At 41.0% G+C, this 24,806-nt stretch overlaps 1 protein-coding gene and 2 pseudogenes across 1 annotated transcript; 2 read left to right on the top strand and 1 right to left on the bottom strand.

The window, feature by feature from the left end:
• Positions 1 to 269: 269 nt before the first annotated feature.
• On the top strand, positions 270 to 1,631 carry LOC143576101 (scarecrow-like protein 32 pseudogene; annotated as a pseudogene).
• A 10,328-nt stretch (positions 1,632 to 11,959) lies between these two features.
• On the top strand, positions 11,960 to 13,120 carry LOC143576214 (scarecrow-like protein 32 pseudogene; annotated as a pseudogene).
• Positions 13,121 to 14,107: 987 nt separating this feature from the next.
• LOC143576299 (bifunctional TH2 protein, mitochondrial-like) lies at positions 14,108 to 18,982 on the bottom strand. The gene is made up of 7 exons (XM_077060423.1): positions 18,697 to 18,982; positions 18,516 to 18,624; positions 17,556 to 17,837; positions 16,056 to 16,479; positions 15,706 to 15,972; positions 14,395 to 14,991; positions 14,108 to 14,307 (listed from the first exon to the last, which is right to left on the bottom strand). The coding sequence occupies exons 1-6, from the start codon at positions 18,852 to 18,854 to the stop codon at positions 14,576 to 14,578; spliced, it is 1,656 nt and encodes a 551-aa protein (XP_076916538.1). The 5' UTR covers positions 18,855 to 18,982; the 3' UTR covers positions 14,108 to 14,307; positions 14,395 to 14,575.
• Between the last annotated feature and the right edge of the window lie 5,824 nt (positions 18,983 to 24,806).

Here is a 24,806-nt window from a genome sequence, read left to right on the forward strand (position 1 = left end):
AACCTTGCGTTGCCATTAACAAAAAAAAAAAATGAACAAAGAAACAAAAACCCTTGAATTATGAAAATGTCATGTTTTACATAAGTGTGTGTAAATATTCAACCTTTTAGGCGTGTGTATATATGGTCAACCCATTACATGTATAATTACACATCTCTCTCGATCCCCCTAACATGTTTGTCCAAACTAAACCCTAATAATTAATATCTGCAACTCCAATCATATATATGATTCATAACAACAACTTAACCTAGGTTGTACATGCACAAATCGACATGAAAGCCGAACTTAGAGCAAACCCATCTTCAACTTCTTTATCAAATCCAACCCTTTTCAACTCACACCAAAATCCACTCTCAGTTGCACTCAAAGGCTGCTTAGGCAACCTCGATGGCGCCTGCATCGAAAAGCTTCTCCTACACTGCGCAAACGCTCTTGAAAACCGCGACATCAACTCCGCTCAACAAGTCATGTGGGTCCTAAACAACGTGGCGTCTTCATCTGGCGACCCTAACCAAAGGCTTGCATCATGGTTCTTGAGGGCCCTTGTGTCTAGGGCTTCTAGGGTTTGCCCTACACCCATGAGTACTTTTCATGAAAGGAGTGCATTCCAAAGAAGACTCATGAGTGTTACTGAGTTAGCTAGTTATGTTGATCTTATCCCTTGGCATAGGTTTGGATTTTGTGCATCAAATAGTGCTATTCTTAAAGCTTTACAAGGGTGTGCCAAAGTCCATATTTTGGATTTTAGTATCACTCACTGTATGCAATGGCCGACACTGATAGATGCCCTCGCTAAGAGGCATGAAGGGCCTCCTAGCGTGCGCATATCAGTCCCCTCCTGGAGGCCCTCGGTGCCTCCGTTTGTTAACATGTTAACCGAAGAAGTAGGTCTCCGGTTAACGAATTTCGCCAGCTTTAGAAACGTTCCGTTTGAGTTTAATGTGATTGAAGTTTCACCTTCTTTTGAAGAATCGTCTATCAACTTTAACTATGAATTTCTTTTAACCCAAGCTAACCTGGTCCGTGAGGACGAGGAGTTGGTTGTTAACTGCCAAAACTGGCTCCGTTACATGCCCGATACCGACTCGTTTCTTGAACTGATCAAAAGCTTGAGTCCTCGAATACTAACAATCGTTGACGAAGATTCCGATCTGGGATCGTCCAGTTTAGCATCAAGAATCACCACATGCTTTAACTTCTTGTGGATACCCTTTGATGCATTGGAAACTTTCTTGCCAAAAGATAGCTGTCAAAGAATGGAGTATGAAGCCGATATCGGTCACAAAATCGAAAACATTATTGGATTTGAAGGGAGACAAAGGATAGAAAGACTAGAATCTGGTGCTAAATTCTCACAAAGAATGAAGAGTTTAGGGTTTTTTAGTGTGCCATTTGGTGAAGAGACAGTTAGTGAAGTGAGGTTCTTGCTAGATGAACATGCAAGTGGCTGGGGAATGAAGACCGAAGATGATATGATTGTGCTCACATGGAAGGGTCATAGCTCTGTGTATGCAACTGCGTGGTTTGCATATGGGTTTGAAGGCCAAATAATGGATCATTAGAGAGTACCATTACCATATATGTTAGTTTAATCTTTAATGTAGTTGTTTGAAATTAATAATGGAAGTGATGAAATATATATGTACATAGGTAGCTCCGTTAATTACCCTGCAGATAGGTAGGGTTGAGAAGAAAGTGACTGTTTTTCAGTGTAGTCAGAAGAAAGCTGCAAAATGAGGATGGAGACAATGAAAGAGCTAGTGAAATCTATCTTTCTTTACTCAAGCTTGTAATCTTTTTTTTTTAGAGCTATGTAGTTTTGACATGTTTTATGTCTTATTTCTATCTATTAATATAGTCATTTACTTTACTTTTTATCCTTTTTAGTGTTAAAAATTTTCAATTGTTAGTTGAAGTTTGATTTGCATCTCTCAACCTTCAAGGGGTACAAATACTGTGATATTCATTTTAGGTCCTCTCTACATGTCTTAGATTTGAATCTTTTAATTAACCCTTTGGAAGCGCCGGCCACCTATCCGTTGTAAGTTGGATTTTAACCAGCAAAATTGGTTAATAGGGTATTGGCCAGATCATACTGATTCCAAATCGCTACACTCAATTCTGGATTCCAAACCTAACACTATATTTTTAGTTCATGAGGGATTCGAAACACAACATTTTAACCGGAAATAAATCAGATATATATTTTAGACACTTTATAATGTCAAACTGAGAAACATATAACCTCCGATTCCTTTTAGGAAGCCAATGTCTTCATATGCCTTCTTATGTAACCTTCATAGCTTCGCTTCTGAAGAAACACTAACCGGACCCCGGGCAGATTACTGGTAACCTGGGGGTTAGATAGATGTTTCCCACGAGGGGTTAGACCCTGAGAAGATGGTTCTTCTGATAACCTGCAAAATAGACACCGTGAGCTTGTCACTGAGAAGGGGGGGTTCCTCCTTGTGACCACCCTCCGGCGTGAGAATCAGACTAGATTGCTCTTTAAATATAAGTGTATATTAAGAGATTGCTAGAGCAGATATCAGGTATAATATGATGATAATATGATAAGATAAGATGGTCATACCATTTGTGGTATTTATAGCCGAAGGTAGGTTTCCAAGGAGTTGTGGCCGGCTGCAACAGTGTTCCTGTTCCACCAACAGTGGCCTACGCACGTGCCCTGCTGGTGGTTGGTGGGTAGGCAGCGGCTGATAGTGACCAGGCCTGCTGTGTACTATTCCTTTTCCACCAACTGCCGGCACGCACGTGGTATGGCAGTAGTTGGTGAGTAGGCAGCGGCTAACAGTGACACAGTACAGGAGCATGCTGCTCACCATACTGTTGTCAATAAGCTGTCGTATCTTTAGTCAGATCTTTTTCCCATACCTCGTCAGGTACAGTACAGAAGATCTTCCTGTATCGTACGGACTGGCTTATTTGGGCGGGAGTATTCCCCCTCCCGCCCTTGTGCTGGATAGTTCCCGGCTTCGCTCATTCCTTCAGGTGACACTGAGTGATTGAGAGCTAAGTGCCTTGTGCGTGTAGCCTTGCTGCGCGGGTGGCCTTCCCTAATGGCTTGTATCCGAGGCTGCGGGGACAGGCGGAGTCCACCATTGGGAGGCATTTCCTGCGGGAACAGCTTGCGTACTGCGCGTAAGGACGTCACGTCTCTGAGCATGGTTGGTCCTGCGGATCCAGTTGGTTTCTGCGCAGACGTTCCTCTTCAAGGTGAGTCTTGCGGGTCCAACTGGGCTCTGCTGGGACCTACCTCTTCAAGTCCCCCCAGTCCAATGTTCTTCTCATGAGTGTTTAATAAAGTGAGGTGAACTTTTGGACTTAAGCAAAGGGTTTTGAAAAGGGTTTTTTAAGGTTTTCCATGGGGATTCCTCCCGCGGAAGTCCTTGTCACTTGCAGAAATTCCCGAGTTTCCTGCTTGGTCTTTGGGTATGTTGCGGGTAGGTCTGTAACCTCCTCGCAAGTCAGGAGCGTTGAGTCCCACTTGTGTGGATTCTCCATGAGGTTTTGGTTGTTTTGAACATAGTGATCAATTATGTTAAAACCACCAATTCCATCCTGGAGCTTCATACAACGTAGTTCTCGACGTTCCCGCTATGTGGGGATGTTATTTCCGTTTCCGCAAGCATTGCCCAGAAGATCCTTCTTGGTTTCAATTCCCAGCGGAGCGCTAGGTATGTGAAGGGTTTTGCCTTAACACTGTACCCGCGCTCGTCTTACGGTTACTTTACTTCCAAGGTATTCCTGGCGTCAATTCCCTGCGGGTGCTAGGTATGTGAAGGGTTTTGCCTTTACACTGTACCCGCACCCGGCTTATAGTTACTTGGTTGCCGAGGTATACTTGGCTTCAATTCCCTGCGGGTGCTAGGTATGTGAAGGGTTTTGCCTTAACACTGTACCCGCATCCGTCTTACGGTTACTTGTTCGCCAAGGTTTACTTGGCTTCAATTCCCTGCGGGTGCTAGGTATGTGAAGGGTTTTGCCTTAACACTGTACCCGCATCCGTCTTACGGTTACTTGTTCGCCAAGGTTTTCCTGGCTTCAATTCCCTGCGGGTGCTAGGTATGTGAAGGGTTTTGCCTTAACACTGTACCCGCATCCGTGTTACGGTTACTTGTTTGCCAAGGTTTTCTTGGCTTCAATTCCCTGCGGGTGCTAGGTATGTGAAGGGTTTTGCCTTAACACTGTACCCGCATCCGTCTTACGGTTACTTGTTTGCCAAGGTAAGGGGTATTTTCCCGCTTACTTTTTAATCTTTTTGAATTTTGAATTTTGAAATTCGAAGAGTTGGTGGAAAGAAGAACAGTCCAAAACTCTGAAACGTCGTGCGACGGTTTCTTCTGACTGTGTCAGATCGTGCAGGAAGTTATGGTGACGTGACAGTACATGGTCATTCCAGACGCTTTTTCAGGCGCGTGGGCGCGATTTTTCGGGCGCGTGGCCGCGAAATTAATGGTATGCGTCCTGTCAACAGCTGTTGCCAGCTTGCTTTTTGCCACGTGTCATAGTTTCATTGCACCTTCGTTTTCTCTCTCTTCCGCATTAATTTCATCGCATTAATTGCGATTAGTATATAAAGGGGTAGAGGGCTCTTTGTAATCCACACTTTCACTCTTCTCTTCATCTTCTTTGCGATTTCCGGCGAATACTCACCTTTTCAGGCAAGCATTCTCCCGAAATCGTTTTCTTCTTCTTTTACAAGATGTCTCGTGATCTCGAATCTGCAGTCGATGACAAGAGTACTGCTGGCGAGTGCCAGTGTGCTCTGCCTGGCGATCTGTATCGGTACGTCTTCAGGAAGTTCATGCTCGAGTCTCTCGAGCCTGAGTTTCCTGAACCCCACCAGACGGTGTACGATGCCCCCAGAGGCAAGATCGGGGTATATGCTGCATTCTTTGTTTATGGGAATCTTAGGTTCCCATTGACAAAGTTTGTTTACCGTGTCCTTGAGAGGCACGGTGTTCATTTGACCGAGTTGCACCCCATGGCGATCGCCAAGATTCGCCACTTCGAGTGGGTGTGCCGGATTTTGGGCGTTGAGCCCTATGTTGACCGCCTGATGACCTTCTATACTTGGAGGTGCATCCAGGGGTGGTACACATTGACAACCCGGATTAAGGGTTTAAAGATCTGCGCGACCGAGCGCAGTCTTCGCTGTTGGAAGCGGGAGTTCTTCTTCATATCCGCTCGCGCCATTCCCATTGCCATGAAGTTTAAGAATGGGCAAGCTCTCCCAAGCCTTCACGCCTCCAGCTACCAGGAGGCGGAATGGTTCTCGAAGATATCTCGGGTCCAATCTCCGGTTTATCGGTTTGCGGAGTCCGGGATGGTAATGCTGGGGATGAGCCGGGTGTGGAAGGCTGCGGATGCGCATAAGATCCCAATCGTCCTCGAATACGGTTCGAACTCTGTTCCTTACGGTATGCTCTCTTTTTTTTTGTTGATTTAGAATTTCTTCTAACTTTTTTCTTGTTTATTTCAGAGGGGAACGACTTGCAGTCGCTCCTGAACCCGCGGGAGACTGACGGTCCCGCTCGGATGGGTACTCGTGCTCTAGACGAGAACGAGTTGCCCATCCTGGAACAAACGGCGGATCGGTTCGTGGAGGTCTATCCGCTAGGCCATGAGATCCTTAGCGCCCGTCGGCCAGGTAAGGCGCTATTCGACCCTCGACCCCTCAATGTTGAAACCTCTGCTGGAATTCCTTTAATCGTATGTTCTGATGAGGAATCCGCAGATGGTCCTCCGTTGGTGCGGAAGAAGAAGGCTGCCGGCGGGAAGGGGAAGGAGAAGGCCTCCACTGCCGATCCAGCGCCTCGGTCTGATTCGGAGACCGAGAGCGAAGAGGTGGCGGGGAATCCCGGTGGTGATAAGACCACCGCTCCGGAGGTTGCGACTGTCACCTCCGGAGAGCCAAAGAAGACGACGGTGACCGGCGCAAAGAGGCCGGCTCCATCGGGTCCGTCCTCGCCTCTCCGTACCTTTAGGCTCAAGAAAACCCGTAAGTACAAACTTATCTTTAGCTTTTATCTTCATAGCTTTATCATTTAACACTTTTCTTCTTTACGCAGGCGTGGATGTTGACGCATTCCAGGGTGGAGTGCAGAGTAGTACCTCCCCGCCAATGACGGTAGGCTTGGTCGGCCTACCTGAGGCGTCGACCCAGGCGCCTGCGCCTGCTTCCGCTGGTTCAGTTGCTCACTCCTTTGAGCCGACTGTTCCAGCTGAGATGACGTCACCGCCGGCTGTGAGTGCTATTTCTACAGCATCTTTCACCGAGCCGGCGGTTACTTTTGCTGCGGAATCCGCGGCGGCGACCGCGGCGGCTGCTACCATGCCCCCGCCATCGGCAACGACGGCCGATCCATCAGGTACGCATGGGGCTTCTCGCCAATCTCTGCCACCTTCCCATCTGCCTGACCTCTTGGATGGATTTCCGTTGGGTTCAGGTGATGGGTTCGGCGGCTATCGGCCTGTAATTGACCCTACAGGTGCGTAGGGTTCTTTTGGCCCATTTATATATATGGTTTATCATCTTTTCCTAACTGCTTTGTGTTTTTTGCAGTGTCGGATTCCAATGAAGGGTATGTTCCACGATGGAACATTCGCCGAGGAACAACCCTTCGCACCCCTGTGGAGTGCGTGGAGTGGGCTCGTCACGCTGCTCCTAGTGGTGCGTTGGGGGAAGCCATGGCTAGCTACCAGGAGGGTAGGCTTAGCAATGAGCTTCGGGTTCTCCTGGCCCGGATGCAGCCGCGCGTCGAGCTGCTTTGTTGTGAAAACGACAAGTTAAAAGCAGCTCGCGTTAAGGAAGTAGCTCAGGCGCGGGCTGTCCGGGAGGAGAACCAAAGGCTTTCCGCATTGGCTGCGGAAAAGGAGAAGGCCTTCAAGGCCCTCGAGGTTGAAGTTCAGGCTCGACTTGAGGCCCGTTCCAAGGCTGCCCAAGCTGTTAATGAACAGCTTCGGCTGGCTAAGGAAACTGCAAGGAACGCAACCGAGAGGGCCACCAAGGCTGAAGCTGTTGCTGAGCCTCTGCGCGTGGAGAATGAAGAACTTAATGCCAAATTAGAGGCTCTCCAGTAGGCTCATGATGCCTTGGCGATGGAAGACGCCAAAAAGCTCCAAGAAATCCTGGACCAGAGGGGGGTGCTTGATCATGCTGAGCGTAAGCTGAAGGGCGTCGAAGAGGCTACGGCTAAAGAAGTGTTGAGTGCCAACCTCAACAAGAGTGAAGCCGATCGCGCCCGTAACGAAGCTCAAGCTGCCCTCCAAGAAGCCCTGGTTGCCAAGGAATGGCTTCTTCGAGAAGCGTTGTCTCAGGTAATCTTTTCCTGTCTTTACGCTTTTCTTTGTAAATAGAAAAGGTTTTGACACTTGTATATTTTCTTTTGTAGGTTGTGCATCGGGTCTTTGCTGAGACCTCTTACGATGATGCTATGAGCGCAGCCCTCAACGCTTCTCACGAGGATGGGGAAAAGGTCGGCTTCCTGCTTGGTCTAGGGTTCGTTGAGAAAGGCATCCCGCCTTCCAACTTCCCTTTGTACAATGTTGATACTGAAGCTGTTTACGACCAAGCAGTGAATCAGTACGCCGCCTTCCCGCATCCGGTGGTGGAGAAGGTGAATGAAGTTGCTGCTGCTGATGATGGGCTAGCTATCCTTAAGGCTTTCCTTGAACTGCCACGCTCTACTGACGGTGCTGGTCCAAGTGGAAGTGGCCCTGAAGCCTGATCTTGAAGATCCCTTCCCACTGCTAGGATAGATTTAGCTTGTATAGATTTATTTTCTTGTAGGCGGGTAGTTACCCGGCCATTCTTGTAATGAATCTTTGTGAAATATAAATCTTTGTGCGGGTAAGACCGCTTCTTTTATTGGATTTCTTGCTTTATAAACGTTATATGACTTGCATACTTTAGTTTAAATTAGCAATTTTCCAAGTGTTTAGAATAAGTTAACCTTTGAACGTGGTAGATAGGTGTGAAGTTTTGCTTCCTCTTTCGTGATTGTGCGGGTAGGACCGTCACTTGCACTTAGTAGGATGGCTAAACTTTACCCATATCTGACCTGCGTGTAGGTTTTCCTCATCCTTTCTGGATAAGTTAACCTTTGAACGTGGTAGATAATAGGTGTGAAGTTTTGCTTCCTCTTTCGTGATTGTGCGGGTAGGACCGTCACTTGCACGTAGTAGGATGGCTAAACTTTACCTGCGTCTAACCTGCGTGTAGGTTTTCCTCATCCTTTTGTTAGAAATTCTGTTTTGAACCGTTCGACGCGCGGTTGTCAATAGGTTAGTGTTCAGTTCCCTTTTTCATGATTCATGCGGATAGACCGGCACTTTCATTTAATGACTGAACTTTTCCCCTTCAACTGACCTGCGTGACGGTTTGTCTTTATTTTTATTTTTTATTATTTTTTTTTTTAGGTTTATGCGGGTTTTGCCGCCTTCCCCACGCAACGACTTTCCACGTATTTATGCGGTGAAAACCGGCATATCCGTGTTGAATAAATTAACCGTTCGACGCGCGGTTGTCAATAGGTTAGTGTTCAGTTCCCTTTTTCATGATTCATGCGGATAGACCGGCACTTTCATTTAATGGGACTGAACTTTTCCCCTTCGACTGACCTGCGTGAAGGTTTGTCGTTTTTTGGGTTTATGCGGGTTTTGCCGCCTTCCCCACGCAACGACTTTCCACGTATTTATGCGGTGAAAACCGGCATATCCGTGTTGATAGTTCATAAAAATGTAAAATCATCAGCGTCAATGTTTTAAGGAGAATCGTTTCCATTAGAAGTGGCTCTTGGCCTTTTCTTTACAAATTTGGAATTGATTTACATGCAAACTGTGTAAATGAGCTCTCTTCCATGTTGTTGGGATGGGAGTGCCATCGAGCCGATACGCACCTGGTTCGGGATCTCGTTCTTTACGCAGCATGTAGTCTCCACGTTGAAGCTGGAATTTTATTCGTGTTTTCCCCAGCTGGGGTTCTACACGCATCAGCCTGCTCAGCGTTCATTGCGCCACGAGGTGCGCGAGCGTCCCATCTCTGACGAATGCTTCGACCATGTCCTTTACGTCTATGCATTCTTCAGTGTTGTGGCCTTTTGTCCTGTGAAAGTCACAGTATTTGCTCCGATCAGCATTGTGACGATGTCGGATTATTTGGGGCTTTGGCCATGGGAGCTCCTCAGTGGCGAATATCTCGGTGACGCTTTTGGTGAGCGGCGTCCATCTGGAGTTCTTGTTGGACTGTACATTATCTCTTCCGCCTAACCGATGCTGCAAGCCGGATGAGGTGTCAAAGTTTACCCTTGACTGCCAAATGCCTAGCTTCCGCTTTTTGTTTAATCGGGCGGTGAGAAAGTTGTCTTCTCTTGTTTTCTGGGTGTAGAGGTTTGTGCTCTGTGGGAGATCTCTACCCAGTTGCTTCTCCGTTTCCGCAAAGCGTTTAGCTGCTGTCATGATGGCATCCCATGTGGATGGCATGCCATCTTTACCCGTTAAGGTGCAGATGAGCTCTGGGTCGTTCGCGCCCTGGATAAAGGCAGCGCGAACAAGATCTTCGCTAATGTTACCCAGACTTAGCTTCTTCGAGTTGAAGCGAGTGATGAAGTCTAGCAAAGATTCATCTTTTTCTCGAATGCACTTGAGGATTGTCCATTGCTCCTCGGTGTACTTTCTTTGCTGGCTGAAGTGTTGGCTAAACTTCTGTTGGAAGTCAGCCCAGTCGTAGATGTGGTTGACCGGTAGACGATCGAACCACGCTCTAGCAGCCCCGACCAGTGTCATTTGGAACATGTAACACCATGTAGGTTCCGTCCAACTACTGACGGTTGCCCCCGCTATGAATCTGTTCAAATGATCATCTGGGTCGGATATACCATCATATGTGCCTATGCTGGACATTTGTTTGGCACTTTTTGGGGCGATTGCTTCTGCAATGTCCTTTGCAAATTTGGACGTTCCCGCATTTGCAACGTTCGGTCTGAATGTTTTGGAGAAGTCTCGTGGACTTCCACCTGTGCTTTTTGGTTTGAAGGCTTGTCCAAAATGCCTTCTTGGTTGGGAGTCCGTTTCCTTACGCTTCCCTTTTGCCCTATGGCGAGGGTTCGCGTCGGAGTCGGATTCCTCCGAGTCATCCAAGTAATCTTCGAATTCGTCAGCCTGTTGGATGGAACGCAAGCGTTCGTCCAACTCAGCTTGGAATTCCCTCTGACGTGCCTCCGCCCATGCCTTAACTTCATCGAGTGTTTGGCGGGGGAGTCTTGTTCGTTTTTCTAACTCGGTATCGGTGATTCCCAGTGAGCGATTATTTACTGCACTTGCCCCAGCTTGGGTAACTGGGGTAGTGTTTGTAAAATTTACTTCACTTGCCCCGACTTGGGTAGCCGGGGTAGTGTTTGTAAAAACTGTGTTGCCGGTATTCCCCCCAGTAGCTGGGGTTGTGGTTACCGGAGTTTCTTTAACCATCTTAGAAGTTTGAAAAAACTGGAGAAAAATGGAGTTCTAGCTTTATGCACGGATGGCGCCAATGAAGAAACACTAACCGGACCCCGGGCAGATTACTGGTAACCTGGGGGTTAGATAGATGTTTCCCACGAGGGGTTAGACCCTGAGAAGATGGTTCTTCTGATAACCTGCAAAACAGACACCGTGAGCTTGTCACTGAGAAGGGGGGGGGGTTCCTCCTTGTGACCACCCTCCGGCGTGAGAATCAGACTAGATTGCTCTTTAAATATAAGTGTATATTAAGAGTTTGCTAGAGCAGATATCAGGTATAATATGATGATAATATGATAAGATAAGATGGTCATACCATTTGTGGTATTTATAGCCGAAGGTAGGTTTCCAAGGAGGTGTGGCCGGCTGCAACAGTGTTCCTGTTCCACCAACAGTGGCCTACGCACGTGCCCTGCTGGTGGTTGGTGGGTAGGCAGCGGCTGATAGTGACCAGGCCTGCTGTGTACTATTCCTTTTCCACCAACTGCCGGCTACGCACGTGGTATGGCAGTAGTTGGTGAGTAGGCAGCGGCTAACAGTGACACAGTACAGGAGCATGCTGCTCGCCATACTGTTGTCAATAAGCTGTCGTATCTTTAGTCAGATCTTTTTCCCATACATCGTCAGGTACAGTACAGAAGATCTTCCTGTATCGTACGGACTGGCTTATTTGGGCGGGAGTATTCCCCCTCCCGCCCTTGTGCTGGATAGTTCCCGGCTTCGCTCATTCCTTCAGGTGACACTGAGTGATTGAGAGCTAAGTGCCTTGTGCGTGTAGCCTTGCTGCGCGGGTGGCCTTCCCTGATGGCTTGTATCCGAGGCTGCGGGGACAGGCGGAGTCCACCATTGGGAGACATTTCCTGCGGGAACAGCTTGCGTACTGCGCGTAAGGACGTCACGTCTCTGAGCATGGTTGGTCCTGCGGATCCAGTTGGTTTCTGCGCAGACGTTCCTCTTCAAGGTGAGTCTTGCGGGTCCAACTGGGCTCTGCTGGGACCTACCTCTTCAGAATGGTAGGAATAAATATAGGCCATTAGATCAACCAATCTAATGGTTGAGATTAGAAATTGTAAAAAAACCATGGTGTTTCTTAACTTTACTCTTCCCGTGTAGTTTCTAAGGGGCAAAATCGTCCACCTAATTTATTAAAATTTGGAACAGCCAATTTTTTTAGTCAAAATACGATAGGAAGATGCGATTGTTATGGCTAATATATAGGGTTTTCCATTATTTTCAAAACACCATATCTCATAATTCTACCTTTTAAGATTCATTTTGAAATCATCAATCGGATCAAACTCTGTGTATACAAGGTGTGCTCAAGCAATTCAAACACCATCTGATATACTTTCAATTGTGTGGTAGTGAACAAACACTTATAATTATCACTAAAAATTTAAAAAATGTAACGTTGTAGCTTGCAACATGCATTTAAATGCTTTGTATCTTCAATCTACGCTACATCAACTCCGCTCAACAAGTCATGTGGGTCCTAAACAACGTGGCGTCTTCATCTGGCGACCCTAACCAAAGGCTTGCATCATGGTTCTTGAGGGCCCTTGTGTCTAGGGCTTCTAGGGTTTGCCCTACACCCATGAGTACTTTTCATGAAAGGAGTGCATTCCAAAGAAGACTCATGAGTGTTACTGAGTTAGCTAGTTATGTTGATCTTATCCCTTGGCATAGGTTTGGATTTTGTGCATCAAATAGTGCTATTCTTAAAGCTTTACAAGGGTGTGCCAAAGTCCATATTTTGGATTTTAGTATCACTCACTGTATGCAATGGCCGACACTGATAGATGCCCTCGCTAAGAGGCATGAAGGGCCTCCTAGCGTGCGCATATCAGTCCCCTCCTGGAGGCCCTCGGTGCCTCCGTTTGTTAACATGTTAACCGAAGAAGTAGGTCTCCGGTTAACGAATTTCGCCAGCTTTAGAAACGTTCCGTTTGAGTTTAATGTGATTGAAGTTTCACCTTCTTTTGAAGAATCGTCTATCAACTTTAACTATGAATTTCTTTTAACCCAAGCTAACCTGGTCCGTGAGGACGAGGAGTTGGTTGTTAACTGCCAAAACTGGCTCCGTTACATGCCCGATACCGACTCGTTTCTTGAACTGATCAAAAGCTTGAGTCCTCGAATACTAACAATCGTTGACGAAGATTCCGATCTGGGATCGTCCAGTTTAGCATCAAGAATCACCACATGCTTTAACTTCTTGTGGATACCCTTTGATGCATTGGAAACTTTCTTGCCAAAAGATAGCTGTCAAAGAATGGAGTATGAAGCCGATATCGGTCACAAAATCGAAAACATTATTGGATTTGAAGGGAGACAAAGGATAGAAAGACTAGAATCTGGTGCTAAATTCTCACAAAGAATGAAGAGTTTAGGGTTTTTTAGTGTGCCATTTGGTGAAGAGACAGTTAGTGAAGTGAGGTTCTTGCTAGATGAACATGCAAGTGGCTGGGGAATGAAGACCGAAGATGATATGATTGTGCTCACATGGAAGGGTCATAGCTCTGTGTATGCAACTGCGTGGTTTGCATATGGGTTTGAAGGCCAAATAATGGATCATTAGAGAGTACCATTACCATATATGTTAGTTTAATCTTTAATGTAGTTGTTAGAAATTAATAATGGAAGTGATGAAATATATATGTACATAGGTAGCTCCGTTAATTACCCTGCAGATAGGTAGGGTTGAGAAGAAAGTGACTGTTTTTCAGTGTAGTCAGAAGAAAGCTGCAAAATGAGGATGGAGACAATGAAAGAGCTAGTGAAATCTATCTTTCTTTACTCAAGCTTGTAATCTTTTTTTTTTTAGAGCTATGTAGTTTTGACATGTTTTATGTCTTATTTCTATCTATTAATATAGTCATTTACTTTACTTTTTATCCTTTTTAGTGTTAAAAATTTTCAATTGTTAGTTGAAGTTTGATTTGCATCTCTCAACCTTCAAGGGGTACAAATACCGTGATATTCATTTTAGGTCCTCTCTACATGTCTTAGATTTGAATCTTTTAATTAACCCTTTGGAAGCGCCGGCCACCTATCCGTTGTAAGTTGGATTTTAACCAGCAAAATTGGTTAATAGGGTATTGGCCAGATCATACTGATTCCAAATCGCTACACTCAATTCTGGATTCCAAACCTAACACTATATTTTTGTTCATGAGGGATTCGAAACACAACATTTTAACCGGAAATAAATCAGATATATATTTTAGACACTTTATAATGTCAAACTGAGAAACATATAACCTCCGATTCCTTTTAGGAAGCCAATGTCTTCATATGCCTTCTTATGTAACCTTCATAGCTTCGCTTCTTTTACGGTTTGAACAATTCCTAATAACAATATTTTAGAATACGTAATATTCTGATTTGAAATAAGAATATTAAACTATATATATAACTTCCCTGTAGTTGTCTTTTTCTATAGAATAATATTCCAAAAAAAGTCATCAAATGCAAAGTTTATTAATTAAGTATAATAACATTTTTTTTAATATTGGGAGTAATAAAAATGTAAAAGATGATAAATAAAGGAAATTCATCCAAGTTTCTGAACATGTGAGTGACCTCAAAAGAAATATATCATCTAGTGTACAATTGAAGATTTTCCAATTTCTCATCACAAGTTTTCACATATGTACCATCCAAAATTTGAATCAAAATCTGAAGATCAAGTAGCAACTACAAAGCACAAAAAAAACCCTTGAATTATGAAAATAACCCTTCAAGCTTATGATATCTTTCATCTCAGCAACATGAACTCTCTGCCTGCAAAAACCAAATACTAACCAAGTCAACACACCACCACAAAAAAGTCAAAACAAAAAGTCAACAAGATCACAAAAAGATTCATACCCACTTGACAAAACTCATTATCCAAGCAGAAAATCCTGTTTTGAGACAAAAAGACACAAGATTTATGAAAATACATGGCCCATAAAAAAACCAGCAGCCATGACAGTTTGCATCTCCATCCTATTATCATGTAACAATGCCTCCTTTTTGTTCTATAACTATACATTAATCGGTTTTCACTTCAAAAACCGACGATCAAAGAACGTACTTCGGCCCAACTTGTAACTGTATACAAAAAACCCGATAACCGATTCCAACTAAAAACACTTCCTTCAACATGCTCTCTTTGTTTCTTGATTAAGGCAGGAAACAATGGAACAAATGAAACACCAAAATGAGTTGCGATTTTTCTAAGACTTGAACTTGAGCCAATAACTATGCCTATGTCAGCTTCTAGAAGGCATAGCAAGTCGCCAACAGAGTCCCCGGTGTAAATTGTTAGATTGGTTTTGTCAGTTTGGTCGCTGTTTTTGAGAATGCCAGTAAAGGCTTGAAGCTTGTCAATTGGGGTCTCAATCTTTTTAATGATGTCACCGGTGGATAGAGAGTCTTCATACTCAAACTCGTTTGCGTGTATATGCATTGTGTGTATGCCACCTGTTCATTTGATGAAAAAGATCAAACTTTAATTAATAACTTTAATGTTCTATCCATAAAACCAACAAAATTGTTTTATTTAAATCGTTGTTGAAATGCTCTAACGTTCGTAATCATATCATATGTATTTATTTATACAGGCTCACTGTTTTTGGACAAAAAGTCTTTCAGGTTAACCCAACCCGTACAAAAACGCATGCTTAATAAATGATCATGTTAGGGTTGGCCTGTTTAGTTAAACCACCCACCAACCTGTTTAGATAAACAGGTCGACCCACAAACCCGTTTAGCTTAGTTGGTGGGTATCATCCACCAGCCCAATTGATACGTTTAAATAAATGGGTTAAACGAGTTGTGTTAGGGTTACGCAATATTGAGTGTGTACGTATTAGGGTTAATGTTTTTGACACGAGCATCAATCCGACAAGATTGACACCACCAAGTGAATTTATGTGGGTTATGTACGTATTAGGCCAAACAGATCGAACCAGTCAAAAGTCACCCCACATGTAATCTTTAAACAACTATACTTAAAAAATTAAATTATCATTCAAAACAGTAAAACTCAGTGATCATATTCGACACACTAACTTTTGTGACAACCTGAACTCACCCAATCCGATTTGGCCCGTACAACAAATACCCTTTTTGACTCGTTATCCAAACTAGTGAACTATCAACATTAAGATATATTAGAAGTACCAATGAACATACCTGATGAGAAAGAAGACCTAATAAGATCAGCACACCAACAATAAGATAGAACATGAACATTCGCATTTAGACTTTGGTCATTGGTGACGCTTTGAAAGAAACCCATGCAACCATCATGCAAAATAAGTCGTTCACCAGCCCGTTTAATATCTTCAACATTCAAACCCTTGAGCACATTCGATTCAATCACTCTCATATTTGCCCTCTTCTCGAATTCTGATAATTGTTCAAGCGCTTTCTTCAGCCCCTCATAATCAAACCCTTCAGCTGCAAAAAACCCAAAAAAAAAACTTAAGTTGATAATATTTAATAATTTAATTAGTATGAGATTAAACAATAAAAGATTGTACCTTTCTGATTGGCTAGAACGTTTTCTGTGCTCTGTTCAAACTCTTCAGTATACTCTCTCGAGAGTACCTCCCATGTGTTTCTCAAGTCAGCCGAGGACATCCTAGCGATTTGACTTTGACTTTCAGGTGGTTGACTTTGATCTGATTTTGGTGCGGTGACAATTGCAATCTCAGCTAAAATAGCAGAGGAATCCACCACAGTGCATGTCAAGTCAAAATCAGAAAAACACATAAGACGGTGGTCAGCAGAATTATGCTGCTTTGATAATGGAAGAACGGTTTGTTGGTCAACAGGCTGAGCTATAAAGAACTCCATTTCGAGTTTTAACGCTTGATGATAAAGTTTTTGCATAATATCAAGCTCTTCTCCTGTTAAAGATACACTTAACTTGTCCAGCACGTCTTCAGTCTGGAGCAATGCTGCCTAAATGTATAAAATAAATACACCATTTTAAAATCATGCCAAAACCACAAACATGATCGGTTTAAGTAACAAGTCAAATGAGTTCACATCAAAGCTGATAACTTTCAAAGACGGGCTAGAAACTCCCGTCAGGTTGACTTCCTGACACTATTTTGTCTTTTTTTTTTATTTTGTATATATTAAATGTGACGATAAAAGTTATTATAAAATAATAATCCATTTCTCAGAAAAAAAAAAATTAGGTTGAGTTTAATTTATATATATATATATTTTTCCATTTGACCTGCTAGCAATAAAAACAACTTAAATTGACCCATGTCACACAAACAGGTCCAATTCCAACATCTACAAAATAATCGGTTTTTGTAGAGGGTCAAATGGGATCACATAAAAGCTATTAATTTTCAAAGACGGGCCAGAAAAGCCCGCTAAGGTTGGCTTGCGGCACTATTTTTTTCTTTGTTTTCTTTCATTTCGTAAATAATTACTATATTAATTAAATGTGACAATACAAGTTATTATCAGAAGAATGATCAAATTTACAAAACTAAACAATTTTTAAGACTTCAATTTATATCTTTTGTTTCACAATTGACCCGCTAAGATTTCCATACAACTCAAATTGACCTGTGTCACACAAACAGGTCCAAAATCTATGAAATTTTCATATTAATTTCTTGACCTCATCTATAGCTACCACAAATCTTTACAAGAATACTAGTGACATTGACTTCGAAAGTCAAACTAAAAGTTAAAAACTCAGCCTGGTAAGCTTCAGAAGAGTTCTTGTCGATCCACTTACAGAAAAATCAATTTAGAAGGTTATAAGCACTTGAATTTGACATAGGTGCCATTTTAAATTAGAAATTCTTTTTCTATTTGGTCCATTAGCAATAAAATGCCACACAACAGGTGGAAAATTTCCTCATCCATTTATATGACATGGTAATAGTTACAAATATTTACAAGAATACAATCATGAGAGCTTAAGGTATATTACATAGCATGCTTTTTCTACAAATACATATTATGCTGACTTTGACTTCTGAAGTCAAACTAAAAAGAAAAAGTCGAACCTGATAAGTTTCAGAGGAGTACTTGTCGATCCATTTCTTGTACGGGTGCTGATCACCATTAACAACCATTAACTCCTTACCAAGAAAAGCATTAAGCCTCAAATAAGGAGCCATTGCAATAAGTGTATATGCTGCAATTTTTGTTTTTTCAAACGGAGTCGCGAGTTCACCGGGACCTTTTATTCCTTCAACTTTCCCGGATGCGGTTGCTAACACAAAATTTGTGTACTTTGTGGTTGCAGGGTCCGGTGTAGTTTCTTTTGACAAGTCAAGATCCCACTCCTAATAAGCACATTATACAGCTTACATAAGTTCTCTAAAACCATATAATTTAAAGCAAATGGCATACATAATATTTGCGTCAATACAGTTAATGTTACAAAATTCATGTCTAATCCTTTTGTCTACAAACAATCATAAAATCTTAAGAAACTAGAGTTCAGAAGATATTTTTTATCAATCAAACTAACTTTGCTCAAGATGTTAATCTAAATGTTCAAGAAACAGCCATAACATGTGTTAATCCCATGATTTCTATAAGAAAACTAAACTTTGAGGAGCAAAAAGAATGATGTCACATAGAATTAAAAAAGAATTGGGAAACTGATATTGAAAACGAAAAATAACGTACATGTACTTTACAAGGGAATTTGGTTAGTTTTCATTCATAGATGTTTCCTGAAAAGAAAAGTAGACATAAATGTTTTTTACTTTCACATTGTTTCAATGACTACTTGAATACTATTATTATTAGATATATATGTTTTTCAGTGCTCATATCAAATACCGGTAGTTTTTCATCCATATCAAATTTTGAATAAACGTTTATGTTTCTTGATAGCAAAAAAATAGACACAAATGTCACTTCAATATTAATAATACTTTTATCAAATGCAAGAAAACCCTAACATGAAGATCCTAAAGCTAATACCAAACTATAAGAATTAAATAAGGTCTTACTTGTACAAAAGAAGCATGATGTTTAAGTTCTTTAAGAACCCTCTTTCTCAATTCAACAATACAAAGTCTGGCATCATCATCATCCGCACAATCCTCCGCCAATTCATATCTAAACCCCAAAAATCAATATCCCCAAATAAATAACAAAAACAGAGCAAATTAACAGCAAAATCCCACTTACGCTTGAGCAAAGCATTTCAAGAACTGAACATCCTGAGCAACAAAATGCGCAAATGCATCGAGTTTCAAATTCCCAGAACCCAAAGAAACAATAAACGGCGTGTACAGAGTGATAACCGATTCTTTACTAAAACTGGCCCAGAATCGATTTGCCGCCATTGAGAGAAAGTGGCTCTGGGTTTTGCAATTGGGGTTGATTTAAGAAGTGGGTCGACTTTTGTTTTGGGTAAAGATCACGGATCGAATGGAATTGATTGAAATTGTAAAACAAGAAACAGGGGAATTTACAAAGAAAGAAAGAAAGAAAGAAAGAGTTAATTGGGGGAATGATTATTACTATTATTAATGGGGGATTGATTGTGTGCGTCTAATTGTCTATATATATATGGAGAGAGAGAGAGAGAGAGAGAGAGAGAGTGCAATAGTGAGGTAGATGTCAAAAGGAAGAAGTTGGGCGGAGGTTGGGTCTGGTTTGGTTTGGGTGGAGAAACTAGAATTGGAATTGGAATTGGAATTGGAATTGGAATTGGAAATTGGAAATTGGAAATTGGAAAATGGAAAATGAAAAGTGAAAAAAAAAAAGTGATGTTCCACTTTGTTGTTTTGGATTTGTGGTTTGACTAGGGTCGCCTTTGATAGATATAGAATATTATAATGAGACATAATACATTATTATTATTGATGTCGTGATATTTAAAAAAAACGAGGTATTTTAGAGATGTGAAATAAAAAGGGTTTTTAAATTGAAATTGAACCGGTATGGAATTTAGTTTGAGAGAAACTGGTTTGAAACCAAATTGAATCTTTATTAATCCCAATAAAACCGGATAAAAACGATTTTAAACAAAACCGGTATGTTTCTCTTCTAGACAGGTTTTAGACCGACTTTGTTTGGGGGAAAACAGATTTTGATTTTCTTTAACTGAAACCAAACTAGTTTGGATAATACTATTAGAATATTATATTTACAATATAATTGTATTTGTTAAATTGATTTCCTTTCCTAATGGATAATGATAGTTTGTAATGTATCCCATTTATATTATTAAGGGTGCTTGGGGTTGTAAACGATTCATATTATCATTGACTTTCAAGTACAAACATATGAGCATCAAAAAAAACGAACCAGAGACTACGAAATTTACATCATTTGTAAATAAATCACGTTGGATTATGTGAAATAGAATATCGTATTTCTTAACATTCAACCCACGGCGATAAAATCCCCGCAGCAACGCATGGGTAAACAACTAATATATTTGATTTGTTATCTGATTAAAAAGTATCAGAGCCTACCATTTGATTGGTGAGTTATTCAATTGCCTTTGTGTACCCATTTGTTCGCCAACAAAAATCATTTTTACAATAATCTTTGTATCTTACATCCACCATCATCGTGTTTATAAGACGTTGATTAGCCTTTTACTTGTCAGTATTTGCCTATCAAAACAACACCATTTAATTCTATCTTCATCGCTTGGATTCAAATACTTTGTGTTTGTACCATTTTACAGTTCACAAAATTGCCCGTGGTTTAGTTATTCATGCTTTGTAAATCCTTATATTTTTGCTTGAGTCAAGTTTGTGTCGATAGTGTCTTACTACTCCCTCACTCTGGTACCTTTCAAAATTCATCAACGGAAAGGGTATTGGTTTAGGACAGGAATCATAGGTGTAAGTACATACAAAGGTCAATATTAAAAATGCATCAATTTTTATGATAATTAGAAGGATATTAACTATTGGTCAATATAAACCATTATGAATAATATTAGCCAATGCTTAATTGTTTGAATTATTAATTCGTATATGAATAAGTTTGGTTGATTACGTGATGAAATTTGAATGGAAAAATTTCCATCAAATTCGCTTGATTGAGGGATTTTAAGAATCCTTCCACCAATGGAAAGTTTTATTTTTATAGAATTTGTAGTAAAAGACAATAAAACCCCTTGCACATAAATTATTTATATACTATAAAAAATGAAGCAAACAACATCATAAGAATTCGTAAGTGGGTTGAGTTATTTTTTAAATGGCAACTAAGAAGTATGAGTAGTCATAGCTAGTTAATATGTATTAAGTAGGAACTAAAGGATAGGGGGTATAAAAGTAAAGGCCAAGTTATTTTAAAGGGGAAAAAAATGAGAATGATAAGAAGAATTTCTAGGGACACAGAAAACCCTTAAAAATTTAAAAAAAAATAAATAAGAAAATCAAAACTAAAAATTTAATAAACAACGAAAAAAGTAAAAACACAATAACGTTTCTATCGTCTTTCTCGTTCTCATAAAAGATAAAAAAAATAAACACAATGGTAAGTGAAAAAGTTCGTGTCTTTTTGTTTATCATTGTGTTGTGTGTATTTTCGTCATTGATTGTGTCTTTTTTTCTTGACGTTGTGGCCTCTTTTCTTTATATTGTGTTATATACTTATATTACTCAACATTGTGTTATATTTTGTTCGGCATTATTTTATATTTTGCGATCTATTGTGTTTTTTTTTAGTTATAATTGTGTCTTTTGTTCATTTTCGTCATTGTGTCTTTGATCTCACCATTGTGTTTTTTCGTCATTTTATTTTTATTTTTTTGTATTTTTTTTGAACGAGAATGATGGCGGAAACTTTTAGTTTTTTTATTTTTTTCGTTTTATATTTATGTTTTGAGTTATGATTTTTTTATTATTTTTTTTTGAATTTGTTTTTAATAAGGATTTTTGTGTGGTCACAAATCCTTTTCACGCTTATTATTTTTGTCTCCATTTGTATTCTAACTTTACCCATAAAAGTAATAGTACACATTTTCTCTCTTCACATGCAAGTCACATGTTAATTCATTAATCATTTTTAAACGTCTATAACTTTTTCATATGAATTTTTTTTAAAATAAAATTCACCACAATAACAAGCGTTTTTTTATCTTTAATACGAGCATGGATTTGTTATATAAAATAAAAAAATACCAACAACTTTTTCATACCGACCCCAAGATTGATCAAATAACGTCTTGTTTTCCTCCCAACACCGTATTCAGACCTTATGATTCTTCTACCCCATGAGATGTATCATTGAGGGTACGGGTCTGCTTTCCGGCCTGTCCTTTCTTGCTCGGTTACTCGTATCCATTCCCGAAATTTACCCAAAGATTCTTCACCCTGATCGGCATTAGCTATATCCAAGCTATGCCTATGATCTGGTGAGCTTTATTTACCCTTGAGGAAATCATAGCTGACCACGATCTTGAGTTCGGACTCTCTGAACTTTCATACATATACTCTCTGTATACCTACGGTTCCACCGCTTCCTACTCAAATCCAAGCCTCATCAGCCTATTCCGCTTGACAAAGTCACTCAAAATGACCCTCACTGGAAAGAGTAGTTGCATTCCTTAAATTGACCCCAAGAATCCAGTCTTTCAAAATCAGGATTTTCGATTCTGATTCAGAAACTGAACAGTCAGACATTTCTCCTCAAAGTAATATGTCAAGTAAGTAAAATCAAAAAGATAAGTATTTTGATTTTATAAATAAAAAAGAAAAACTTATCTGTTTTGTTGTGTTTGAAGACATGTCTAAGTCTGCCAACAAGCCTGCTGCCCAATTTTCTCTGGTTGATATAGACCACCTGATTTCTCCAAAGATGGTTAAGAAGGAATCCTCTAAATCCACCCCTGCTCTTAGTCCTCACACAGTGACTACCAGAGCTAAGGCTCAGTCTGGGAAGAAAAGGAAGCTACCAGAACCTCAAGCAGAAGTCCAGGAAGTCGAGAAGCATGTTCAAGAAGCGGTCACTCAGGCGGTTACTCAGGTAAGGATCCTCAATCCTGCTTGTTAATCTTGTTAGATAATTGTTGTTGATCCCAGGATTTTGACTTGTAGGGTGCCAGGTTTCCACTCTTATTATGGTTCAGTCATCAAGGACCTTGAGGATACTTTGACGGGAATGAGGACTCTTGCTGCTGCCAAGGACAAGCTGGTTGCTAAGCTCACAAAGGAGAAGAAACAGGCTGACTCCCAAGTCCATGCCATGAAAATGAATATGAAAGATGGGATCAAGGCAGCAACTGATGAAGCCAAGATGTATGCGGCAAAGCTGATTCTCCAAGAAAGGATCCAGTTCGTGTCCGAGGCAAATGATCCTTTTTTTGATAGGGCTAATTGGGAGGTGGATGAGTGGAAAAAGTCATTGGCTAGACTTGGAGTGGTAGAGGAAGAGGAGGATGCTGGTGGAGAGAACAAAGCTGCAGAGGAAGATGAAGCTGGAACCAGTGGTGTGAAGGATGCAGGTGACAAGGATGAAGGAAAGGAGGCATCAACTGATGGGGATGCTGTGGAGACGGACAATGAAGGATGATAAAACAAGGCCAGAGCCCGTTTTTTTTTAATTTCGTTGATGTTTTCAGGATATTTGGTTGTGTACTTTAAGACAATAGTAATCTAGGGTAAAAGATCTATGATCCTTAAGACAATTATCAGGGTTAACAAAGGTGGAGGGATCCTCTGTTTGTGGGGATGAAGCCTTTGATACCCCTGCCTTTTATTTTCTTGCACTTGGTTGAATTGTTATAACAACTTACTTTAACCAGGATGGATGGTCCATGTTTAAATGGTGAAGTCCGGGTTAGCTTTTGGAAATTTTAAGTAAGTTTTAATAAACAACATCTTTTGACTATCTGTTGATTGTCTCTTATTCCAAAATATTTCTGTTGCAGTTGTAATCTTAGATTCTTTAATAGATAAAAATAAAGTTTCAAGGATATATTATCCTTATGAAAACAAATTAAGAATATTGGATCCTTAAAAAGATATAAATCAAAATTGAATAAGTATAGATTGATAAACTGAAATTATACCACAAGGTCTGATTAGACCTAAGTTACCACAAGTGTCGATGTCTATTTGATCCTTGTAGAAACAAATTAAGGAACTTGAATCCATAAGTATTGATCCTGTTGCAAATAACTTATGAAATCAATTGGGATTAAACCCAACAAACTGGGGACAAGCCCATAAAATAAACCGGGGACAAGCCCGTGCAACTGGGGACAAGCCCTAAAGCTGAGACAAGCCCATACTGGTGTTACAACTGGGGACTGGCCCAAAAATTCAGATGTCAACTGGGGAATTGCCCAAACGTAAGTGACGTGAAAACGCCAAAACCTTAGCTAGCATGAAAATGTTATAAACCGGTGGTATGGTACGTCTACCATAAATCGTAGGATCCTTAATATAGCCGAAGACAACGAAATTGTCAGCCACTAAAAGTGTACTGGTCCCGCTGCCCCGGACTATACGTTGGATAATGTGCGCTCCAGGCGAGAGTGTAGAAACTCTAATTTATAAGAAAGGTGAAAACCTTTAAACTATATGACCATGGGGGGTCACATCTTAATCGTGGGCTAAGCCAAAGGAAACAGTAGTATACCTTAAGCTTGAGGGAGAGGTGGCCAACCTCTTAGACATGGAACATCTTATTGAAACCTGCATTGTTATTTAAAGTTTGGAAAGGACAAACGTTAAAAATTTATTATCATTAAATCAATAAGAATCTGAAAGGGATAAGTGATTAGATAGATATTACCAATTTTAGGATCCTTGATCCTTTAATAATACTCGATCCCCTGAGGATACTTGATCCTGATTAGAAAAAGTACTTCTTGAGAAGGATAGAATTCCATACTCTAGGTAGCCTGTTGCTCCATTTCCTGCCTCCGGCTCAATCAGACAGGGCCTTCCCACTTAGGTGCTAACTTTCCATCTGCCGGATTGGTTGTATTTTGGAAGGCTTTCCTCAGGACTAGATCTCCTTCTCGAAATCTTCTGATCCTTATACTCTTGTTGTGTGCCCTAGCCAATGTTGCAAAAATCGCTAGTCGGTGGTCGGGCGATGAGGTGGGGACTAGCAATTAATCGGGATTAGTCGAGATTAATCAGGATTAATCGGATCGGACTTTAATGCATATTTTTCAGTTTTATACATACACACACACATTTTTATATGTAATTTTCAGCTTTATACATACACAAACATATTTTGACCAGAAATTGACTGGAATCTCGCTGGAAACCGCTAGTTTTTGCTGCAATCTCGCCGAAAATAGTTGATTTTGG

This window comes from Bidens hawaiensis, unplaced genomic scaffold (assembly GCF_021521415.1).
Source record: "Bidens hawaiensis isolate Kalapana, Puna unplaced genomic scaffold, B.hawaiensis_p1.1 tig00001440_1, whole genome shotgun sequence".
Taxonomy (NCBI): domain Eukaryota; kingdom Viridiplantae; phylum Streptophyta; class Magnoliopsida; order Asterales; family Asteraceae; genus Bidens; species Bidens hawaiensis.

What these genes read in the sequence shown, in the direction of transcription:
- LOC143576299 (XM_077060423.1), bottom strand. Translation starts at nt 18,854, where the DNA reads ATGGCGGCAAATCGATTCTGGGCCAGTTTTAGTAAAGAATCGGTTATC. An exon ending in TTGAAATGCTTTGCTCAAGC is followed by an intron (nt 18,625 to 18,696) that starts GTAAGTGGGATT and finishes TTTGGGGTTTAG; the next exon opens with ATATGAATTGGCGGAGGATT. An exon ending in CGTTCTAGCCAATCAGAAAG is followed by an intron (nt 15,973 to 16,055) that starts GTACAATCTTTT and finishes GGTTTTTTGCAG; the next exon opens with CTGAAGGGTTTGATTATGAG.